General features: G+C 54.1%; 1 protein-coding gene across 1 annotated transcript in view; it reads left to right on the top strand.

Annotated features, from left to right (window-relative positions):
• The window catches only part of sh3bp4a (SH3-domain binding protein 4a), a 17,502-nt gene extending 6,712 nt beyond the window's left edge, over positions 1-10,790 (top strand). Inside the window, exons 3-5 of the mRNA XM_072448178.1 lie at positions 333-2,659; positions 10,108-10,296; positions 10,544-10,790. Of these exons, the coding sequence (XP_072304279.1) occupies positions 333-2,659; positions 10,108-10,296; positions 10,544-10,768 (2,741 nt within the window). The 3' untranslated portion in view covers positions 10,769-10,790. The remainder of the gene's footprint in view (positions 1-332; positions 2,660-10,107; positions 10,297-10,543) is intronic.
• Positions 10,791-11,132: the final 342 nt, after the last annotated feature.

Below are 11,132 nucleotides of genomic sequence, written 5' to 3' on the forward strand. Positions count from 1 at the left end.
TCCTAAGATAGCATTTTCTTTTGTTCTAAATTATAACATTATGACACGCAATACATAGTCATACTAAAAATATTATTAACATGCTCAAAATGTATGTATAGCTTGTATCTGCTCACTACAAATGACAATAGAACCACTAAGAGTGTTATTATAAAACAGCATGCTGCCAATGATATCTTAAAGGTTGAATCTTGGCTAAAATGATCCTAACGATGAGCCCAGACTGGAGAGTTCACCAACAAAGCTAATATAGCCTGTAAATGCAAACTATCAAGAGCAATAATGCCTGACTATTTGGAAAGGCATTGAGCAATCTCCTTTGTCTTTTTCAGTGCCTTCTCCAAGTGCCTTAAGGCTTGACACTTCCTCATCCCTGGGAGCTGTACAGGAAGTCGTTGCCATAAAAGATTACTGCCCCAGCAGCTTCACCACACTGAAGTTCTGCAAAGGTGACCGGCTGTTCGTGCTGGACACTTCAGGCGGGGAGTGGTGGTACGCCCACAACAACACAGAAATGGGCTACATCCCGGCAACCTATGTACAGCCTATTCACTTCCGGAGTTCGACCCTCAGCGACAGCGGCATGATTGATGGCTTCGGAGAGGACAATGATGAGGGGTTGAAGGAGTTTGGGGAGTGGACCAATGGTATAACCCTTAAACCTGCAGCTATTTGCAGTCCTTTCTCCATAAATCCCTTCAAGAGTCAGTTGGATCAAAACGGCAAAGGAAAAAGGAACTCAACCGACCTTATTCTATTCGAGAACCCTCCATCAACCATTTCTAATTTTAACACCAGCACAATTCCGAATGGATTCAACCACTGCCACTACACCAGCACCCCTGTCACGAGTCCAAGCCAAGAAATTACTCTAGATTTAAACAGGGAGAACCCTTTTTTGCGGAGTAAGCGTTCCCACAGTCTTTCAGAACTTTCCGTCTTGCAAGCACAGTCCAATCCATCGCTGACATCTTCCGGATTCTTCACTGGTCTCAAAGCACCTTTACCAGAACAGTTTCAGAGCCGGGAGGACTTCAGGGCTGCTTGGTTGAACCATCGGAAACTTGCCAGGTCTTGCCACAACCTTGATTCTTTGGGTCAAAGTCCTGGTTGGGGTCAAACGCAACCTGTAGAAACCAATATTGTGTGCAGGCTTGATAGTAACGGCGGGGTTGTTCAACTTCCAGACACCAATATCAGTGTTCACATTCCTGAAGGTCACATAAGTTCCGGAGAATACCAGCAGATTTCCATGAAGGCCTTGCTTGATCCACCCTTGGAGCTGAACGGGGACCACTGCTCTACCGTCAGTCCCGTGGTGGAGCTCAAACTTAGCAACATGGAGATTAAGTCATTTGTCACTCTAGAGATTAAAATAGCAGCTTCTATTAAGAAGAGCAGCAATCACGAGGCAAAGGTGGTTTGTGTCAGGAGCGACTGCAAGGAAGGGCCTTATACACCAATTCCCAACGCTTACATCTACAATGACACCGTCCAGGTCCAACTAGACAGTCTGGAACCTTGCATGTATGTAGCAGTGGTGGTCCGATCGATAACTATGAGACCAAATTCAACCGTTTGGGACCATGTGCAAAGGAAGATGACTCTAGGATTGTATGGACCTAAACACATCCATCCAACTTTTAGGATCGTAGTAGCAATGTTCGGGCACGACTGCATACCTAAGAACTTGCTGGTGAATCAGGTTGGTCGCCAGGCGTGCTCTTCCCCACCTGTCTCCCTGCAGCTTTGGGGTCGGCATCAATTTGTTCTTGGATACCCCCAGGACCTTAAGGTAGGACTGTACTCTAACATGTCCAACTACCAAGTGAAGTCGGCGGAGGGGCCGGGCATCATCCAAGGGTTCCAGGTCAAACTTGGGAAGGTAAACCGCCTTCTCTACAGGATCGCTGCTCTCGATCGTAGCAGTATTTTTGACTTCACCCTTAGAGTACAGGTCAAGGATGCTCTGGACTGTATCCTTACCCAGTTTTGTGTCCAAACTCCGCAACCGCCGCCTACAACTACATCAAGAAACACTGCCGCTAGGAGATTCCTGAAGAAGAGCGAGGTAGATAAAATTGTTCTTTCACCTCTAGCTGTTACATCCAAGTTCCCCAAATTCCAAGATCGCTGTATTACCAACTTAAAATTTGGCAAATTAATAAAGACGGTTGTCAGGCAGCACAAGAGCACCTACTTATTGGAATACAAAAAGGGGGACATTGTTGCGTTACTTAGTGAGGAGAAAATCAAGCTAAGAGGACACATGCGCACGAAGGAATGGTATATCGGATATTATCAAGGAAAGATGGGTCTTGTTCACGCGAAGAATGTCCTCGTTCTTGGGAAAGTCAAGCCTATTCCCTGGACTGGCCCTGACCTAACCACAACACTGTTGCTAGAGCAAATCCTGAAGCCTTGCAAGTTCCTGACCTACATTTACGCTTCAGTCAGGACAGTTTTGATGGAGAATGTTGCCAACTGGAAGGCCTTTGCGGATGCGCTGGGATATGGAAACCTACCACTGCAGTATTTTTGCCGGACCGAATTGGACAGCGAGCCAGAGAAGGTGGCATCTGTTCTGGAGAAGCTAAAAGAGGATTGTACCAACATGGATAACAAGGAGAGGAAGTGCTTCCAGAAGGAGCTCATGATGGTGAGTCCAACTATTCCTTTAGAACGCTTTCATTTACGTCATGACATGGGCTGGGTGCAAGTGTGATAACAGATTTAATGTATATTGGTATTGAAAGAAAAAGTGGATCGAAAACTGGTCAAGGAAAAAAAAAAGGAGCAAGAAAAATATTTGTATTACACGTTTTGATGTCTGGGGGTCCAGGGAGAGCACAATAGAACGTTACTGGGCTGTGTCATGTCCAATTAGTGATTTGAGTGGAATTACAGAAATATGTTATTGTTAAAAATATATATTTCAAGAACTGTTTTGGGGGGGGAAAGGTACACAGCTCTACACATGGCATAAAGACACATAAAGTGACACAAATGCCTCACACGGTTATAACTGGTTAAATCCAAATGATAAATGACGTTACATTTAGACCTTTGTGAGAGCCAGAGAGTCTTCAATCAATCCAGAAATACACTGAGAATGCATTAGCCCGGCTTTAGCCTTGGGGGGCTCACAGTGTGAACCGCACCACAAGAGTCTCACGTGGGAGAAAAGCCGAGCCGGGATATTGAATACCAGAGTAAAAGCTGGAGAAGCCCCGTGCGGCTCTCTTTCCATTAGACTTCCCTGAGGACACCAGACTTTATGAGTTCTTTATCCTGGCAGAGCTCCTGGACATGTGAGAACCCCCAAAGCTTTACAGTCTGGTGAGCTTCACGTCTTCAGAAAGTGACCCAGGCATTACCAAACGTAAGAAGCACAATTATGTAAGAGTTTTTATACTTATACTCTACATCCAGGGCTGTCTAATCCAAAGACTTGGGAGATATTCATTCATCTTCAGGTCCATTTTATGACTCTTTGTCCTGTGAAACAAAAAACAGCTTGGAGAGAATTAAACTATATATTTTTTTACAATAGCTGTTTTTAGTTCAAATATTCAGTATGAAGTAAGTAAGCATATTAATGGTGTTTAATGGTGCGATCCCTCTTCAGGAAGGTGTTGAGCGCATGTCTCTCCCTCAGAGTGAGTTGGTAGAAGCCTTTGAAGTGTGTTCCCATGTGAAAGGTGAGCTGACCCGGGGAGACGGGGCTGGACGGGGCTGGACGGGGCTGGACGCCTGCAGGCACCCGACACCGCCCTGCTGGAGGTTCTAAAGCTGTGGCTCAGGTTTCCACAGTGGACACATGAGTCAGTGCTGTGAGGGAGGGGCACTCACTTCAATAACACACGGGAGACAGACCCTAAACTATGGGAAATACACATTTGCGTTTGGGGTTTTTGAGTGTAGAATGACAGCGCAGGGGGGAGAGCGGGTAAGGCATGGAGCAAACGATAGTGTTGCTTTTCACAACTTCAAGGACACAATGTGAACGGAAACAAGAAGTTCTCAAATTGTGTTCTGTTCTTTTCGAACTTTGACTTTGAATCCATTTTGTTTGAATGAGTGGTATTATTGGCTGTCACAGTTTTGACATTAGCCCCAGGGCACGTGTGGCAGGAGCAGGATTTGGACAGAAATGGGAACTGTTAATGTACAATTCATGGAACAGCCTTAAATAACAGTTCATTTATTTGTCTCTATTATGTGTGTTTCTGTGTTTGTGTGTGTGTGTGTGTGTTTGTGTATGTGTGTGTGTGTGTGTGTTTGTGTATGTGTGTGTGTGTGTGTTTGTGTATGTGTGTGTGTTTGTGTATGTGTGTGTGTGTGTGTGTTTGTGTATGTGTGTGTGTGTGTGTTTGTGTATGTGTGTGTGTTTGTTTGTTTGTGTGTGTGAGTGTGTGAGTGTGTGTTTGTGTGTGTTACAGTGGCATCAGTTGTGTCTCCAGTGCGTCTGTCCCCTTGTCCCCTGTTGTTCCGTGTGAATAGGGGCTTGTGAGAGAGGCGGCCCCTCAGTCAGCTCCGGCTGCACACGGCACCTACAGCCCCCCAGGATGCTATTGTAGCATCGAGTATTTGGGTCTCATTAGTACATGTACACATACATCAGTACATGTACACATACATCAGTACATGTACACAGTACATGTACACATACATCAGTACATGTACACGTCAGTACTGTGTTCTGCGACAGAGCGAACAGAAGCCATGACCCTCGGCCCTCACAGCCGGGCTGCAGCTGAGCTCTATAGTTAAGTGACCCTTGACCCTGGCTGAGGTCAGAGAGTGTTTGTGAAAGGAAGTTATGTGTGTGTCATCCGCAGACCAGGAGAGGAACAGCACTTCACACAAATATATCAGAGTGTTTTGTGCCGTAGATAAGATAAACCTGTGGTTCTGATCCGGCTGAAACTCAAGGACAAACAGTTCTGGAATATTCAGCAGAAAAACTTCACCTCGTCACGACTCGAGTTAAAGATTCATTAATGACTCTGAGAACGACGGATCAAATAAACATGAGCGATTGTAACGGAGCAGGTCGTGTTGCACCCGTCCCGCCACACAACAACCCACACACCCGTCCCGCCACACAACAACCCACGCACCCGTCCCGCCACACAACAACCCACGCACCCGTCCCGCCACACAACAACCCACGCACCCGTCCCGCCACACAACAACCCACGCACCCGTCCCGCTACACAACAACCCACGCACCCGTCCCTTCACACAACAACCCACACACCCGTCCCGCCACACAACAACCCACGCACCCGTCTTGCTACACAACAACCCACGCACCCGTCCCATCACACAACAACCCACGCACCCGTCCTGCTACACAACAACCCACGCACCCGTCCCATCACACAACAACCCACGCACCCGTCCTGCTACACAACAACCCACGCACCTGTCACACAACAACCCACGCACCCGTCCCGCTACACAACAACCCACGCACCCGTCACACAACAGCCCGCGCACCCGTCCCGCTACACAACAACCCACACACCCGTCCTGCTACACAACAACCCACACACCTGTCCTGCTATACAACTACACAACAACCCACGCACCCGTCCCATCACACAACAACCCACGCACCCGTCCTGGTACACAACAACCCACGCACCCGTCCTGGTACACAACAACCCACGCACCCGTCCCGCTACACAACAACCCACGCACCCGTCCCATCACACAACAACCCACGCACCCGTCCTGCTACACAACAACCCACGCACCCGTCCTGCTACACAACAACCCACGCACCCGTCCCATCACACAACAACCCACGCACCCGTCCTGCTACACAACAACCCACGCACCCGTCCTGCTACACAACAACCCACGCACCCGTCCTGCTACACAACAACCCACGCACCCGTCCCATCACGCAACAACCCACGCACCCGTCCCGCTACACAACAACCCACGCACCCGTCCCATCACACAACAACCCACGCACCCGTCCTGCTACACAACAACCCACGCACCCGTCCTGCTACACAACAACCCACGCACCCGTCCCATCACACAACAACCCACGCACCCGTCCTGCTACACAACAACCCACGCACCCGTCCCATCACACAACAACCCACGCACCCGTCCCATCACGCAACAACCCACGCACCCGTCCCGCTACACAACAACCCACACACCCGTCCCGCTACACAACAACCCACGCACCCGTCCTGCTATACAACAACCCACGCACCCGTCCCATCACGCAACAACCCACGCACCCGTCCCGCTACACAACAACCCACACACCCGTCCCGCCACACAACAACCCACGCACCCGTCCCGCTACACAACAACCCACGCACCCGTCCCGCTACACAACAACCCACGCACCCGTCCCGCTACACAACAACCCACGCACCCGTCCCGCTACACAACAACCCACACACCCGTCCCGCTACACAACAACCCACGCACCCGTCCTGCTACACAACAACCCACACACCCGTCCCGCCACACAACAACCCACGCTCCTGTCCCGCCACACAAGAACCCACGCACCCGTCCCATCACGCAAAAACCCACGCTCCTGTCCCGCCACACAACAACCCACGCACCCGTCCCGCCACACAACAACCCACGCACCCGTCCCGCTGCACAACAACCCACGCACCCGTCCCTTCACACAACAACCCACACACCCGTCCCGCCACACAACAACCCACGCACCTGTCCTGCTACACAACAACCCACGCACCCGTCCTGCTACAGAACAACCCACGCACCCGTCACACAACAACCCACGCACCCGTCCCGCTACACACGCACCCGTCCCGCTACACAACAACCCACGCACCCGTCACACAACAGCCCGCGCACCCGTCCCGCTACACAACAACCCACGCACCCGTCCCATCACACAACAACCCACGCACCCGTCCCACTACAAAACAACCCACGCACCCGTCCCATCACACAACAACCCACGCACCCGTCCTGCTACACAACAACCCACGCACCCGTCCCGCTACACACGCACCCGTCCCGCTACACAACAACCCACGCACCCGTCACACAACAGCCCGCGCACCCGTCCCGCTACACAACAACCCACGCACCCGTCCTGCTATACAACAACCCACGCACCCGTCCCATCACGCAACAACCCACGCACCCGTCCCGCTACACAACAACCCACACACCCGTCCCGCCACACAACAACCCACGCACCCGTCCCGCTACACAACAACCCACGCACCCGTCCCGCTACACAACAACCCACGCACCCGTCCCGCTACACAACAACCCACGCACCCGTCCCGCTACACAACAACCCACACACCCGTCCCGCTACACAACAACCCACGCACCCGTCCTGCTACACAACAACCCACACACCCGTCCCGCCACACAACAACCCACGCTCCTGTCCCGCCACACAAGAACCCACGCACCCGTCCCATCACGCAAAAACCCACGCTCCTGTCCCGCCACACAACAACCCACGCACCCGTCCCGCCACACAACAACCCACGCACCCGTCCCGCTACACAACAACCCACGCACCCGTCCCTTCACACAACAACCCACACACCCGTCCCGCCACACAACAACCCACGCACCTGTCCTGCTACACAACAACCCACGCACCCGTCCTGCTACAGAACAACCCACGCACCCGTCACACAACAACCCACGCACCCGTCCCGCTACACACGCACCCGTCCCGCTACACAACAACCCACGCACCCGTCACACAACAGCCCGCGCACCCGTCCCGCTACACAACAACCCACGCACCCGTCCCATCACACAACAACCCACGCACCCGTCCCACTACAAAACAACCCACGCACCCGTCCCATCACACAACAACCCACGCACCCGTCCTGCTACACAACAACCCACGCACCCGTCCCGCTACACACGCACCCGTCCCGCTACACAACAACCCACGCACCCGTCACACAACAACCCACGCACCCGTCCCATCACACAACAACCCACGCACCCGTCCCACTACAAAACAACCCACGCACCCGTCCCATCACACAACAACCCACGCACCCGTCCTGCTACACAACAACCCACGCACCCGTCCTGCTACACAACAACCCACGCACCCGTCCCATCACACAACAACCCACGCACCCGTCCTGCTACACAACAACCCACGCACCCGTCCCATCACACAACAACCCACGCACCCGTCCCATCACACAACAACCCACGCACCCGTCCCATCACACAACAACCCAAGCACCCGTCCTGCTACACAACAACCCACGCACCCGTCCCATCACACAACAACCCACGCACCCGTCCCGCTACACAACAACCCACGCACCCGTCCCGCTACACAACAACCCACGCACCCGTCCCATCACACAACAACCCACGCACCCGTCCCGCTACACAACAACCCACGCACCCGTCCCGCTACACAACAACCCACGCACCCGTCCCGTCACACAACAACCCACGCACCCGTCCCGCTACACAACAACCCACGCACCCGTCCCGCCACACAACAACCCACGCACCCGTCCCGTCACACAACAACCCACGCACCCGTCCCGCTACACAACAACCCACGCACCCGTCCCGCCACACAACAACCCACGCACCCGTCCCGTCACACAACAACCCACGCACCCGTCCCATCACACAACAACCCACGCACCCGTCCCGCCACACAACAACCCACGCACCCGTCCCGCTACACAACAACCCACGCACCCGTCCCTTCACACAACAACCCACACACCCGTCCCGCCACACAACAACCCACGCACCTGTCCTGCTACACAACAACCCACGCACCCGTCCTGCTACAGAACAACCCACGCACCCGTCACACAACAACCCACGCACCCGTCCCGCTACACACGCACCCGTCCCGCTACACAACAACCCACGCACCCGTCACACAACAGCCCGCGCACCCGTCCCGCTACACAACAACCCACGCACCCGTCCCATCACACAACAACCCACGCACCCGTCCCACTACAAAACAACCCACGCACCCGTCCCATCACACAACAACCCACGCACCCGTCCTGCTACACAACAACCCACGCACCCGTCCCGCTACACACGCACCCGTCCCGCTACACAACAACCCACGCACCCGTCACACAACAACCCACGCACCCGTCCCATCACACAACAACCCACGCACCCGTCCCACTACAAAACAACCCACGCACCCGTCCCATCACACAACAACCCACGCACCCGTCCTGCTACACAACAACCCACGCACCCGTCCTGCTACACAACAACCCACGCACCCGTCCCATCACACAACAACCCACGCACCCGTCCTGCTACACAACAACCCACGCACCCGTCCCATCACACAACAACCCACGCACCCGTCCCATCACACAACAACCCACGCACCCGTCCCATCACACAACAACCCAAGCACCCGTCCTGCTACACAACAACCCACGCACCCGTCCCATCACACAACAACCCACGCACCCGTCCCGCTACACAACAACCCACGCACCCGTCCCGCTACACAACAACCCACGCACCCGTCCCATCACACAACAACCCACGCACCCGTCCCGCTACACAACAACCCACGCACCCGTCCCGCTACACAACAACCCACGCACCCGTCCCGTCACACAACAACCCACGCACCCGTCCCGCTACACAACAACCCACGCACCCGTCCCGCCACACAACAACCCACGCACCCGTCCCGTCACACAACAACCCACGCACCCGTCCCGCTACACAACAACCCACGCACCCGTCCCGCCACACAACAACCCACGCACCCGTCCCGTCACACAACAACCCACGCACCCGTCCCATCACACAACAACCCACGCACCCGTCCCGTCACACAACAACCCACGCACCCGTCCCGCTACACAACAACCCACGCACCCGTCCCGCCACACAACAACCCACGCACCCGTCCCACCACACAACAACCCACGCACCCGTCCCGTCACACAACAACCCACGCACCCGTCCCGTCACACAACAACCCACGCACCCGTTCCATCACACAACAACCCACGTGCCCGTCCCATCACACATTCATGTTCCTGTTGTGTTGTGGAGCGCTAATGTTGGCCTCGCCCGCTGTAGGCCCTGTTGAAGATGGACTGCCAAGGCGTGGTTGCCAGGTTGGTGCTGGACTTCGTGTTGCTGACCACGGCGGTGGAGGTGGCGTGCCGCTGGAGGGAGCTGGCGGACAAACTGGCCCGAGTGTCCCGACAGCAGATGGACGCGTACGAGGCTCCACACCGGGACAAAAACGGGCTGCTGGACAAAGAGGTGGGCTGTAGAAAAACCATGGTTTATTGGGGTGATTTTGATTTGTTTCATTGGATAAATATCAAGCTAAAACCAGTGGAACGGGGTTAAAATCACTTATAATCATTTGTTTTTTTGACTTAATTGGCAGATAATTTATCTTGAAATCAGTTTAGAAGCCAGACAGAACTGTGACCGTCTCCAGTGGGCAGTTTGGGGTCATTTGCGGGGTCATTTCTAACATTTGTGCGTGTGTGGTTATTCTCAGTCCATGTGGAAACCGGCGTACGACTTCCTGCTGACGTGGGCGGCGCAGATCGGGGACAGTTACAGAGACGTGATCCAGGAGCTCCACACGGGACTGGACCGCATGAGGAACCCCATCACCCGCAAATGGAGACACCTGACCGGGACAATCATCCTGGTCAACTGCCTGGACACGCTCCGGAGCAGCGCGTTCTGTCCCAGCGGCTACGGGGACCACGCCATTTAAACATGTTTAGTCCTGACTCTGGCACCAGCAGGAGGCCGGTCCATGTTTAGTTCTGACTCTGGCACCAGCAGGAGGCCGGTCCATGTTCAGTCCTGACTCTGGCACCAGCAGAAGGCCGGTCCATGTTCAGTCCTGACTCTGGCACCAGCAGGAGGCCGGTCCATGTTTAGTTCTGACTCTGGCACCAGCAGGAGGCCGGTCCATGTTCAGTCCTGACTCTGGCACCAGCAGAAGGCCGGTCCATGTTCAGTCCTGACTCTGGCACCAGCAGGAGGCCGGTCCATGTTTAGTCCTGACTCTGGCACCAGCAGGAGGCCGGTCCATGTTTAGTCCTGACTCTGGCACCAGCAGGAGGCCGGTCCAT

Source organism: Eucyclogobius newberryi, unplaced genomic scaffold, assembly GCF_026437365.1.
Source record: "Eucyclogobius newberryi isolate DKJ021-1_F unplaced genomic scaffold, fEucNew1.0.hap1 SCAF_1, whole genome shotgun sequence".
NCBI lineage: Eukaryota > Metazoa > Chordata > Actinopteri > Gobiiformes > Gobiidae > Eucyclogobius > Eucyclogobius newberryi.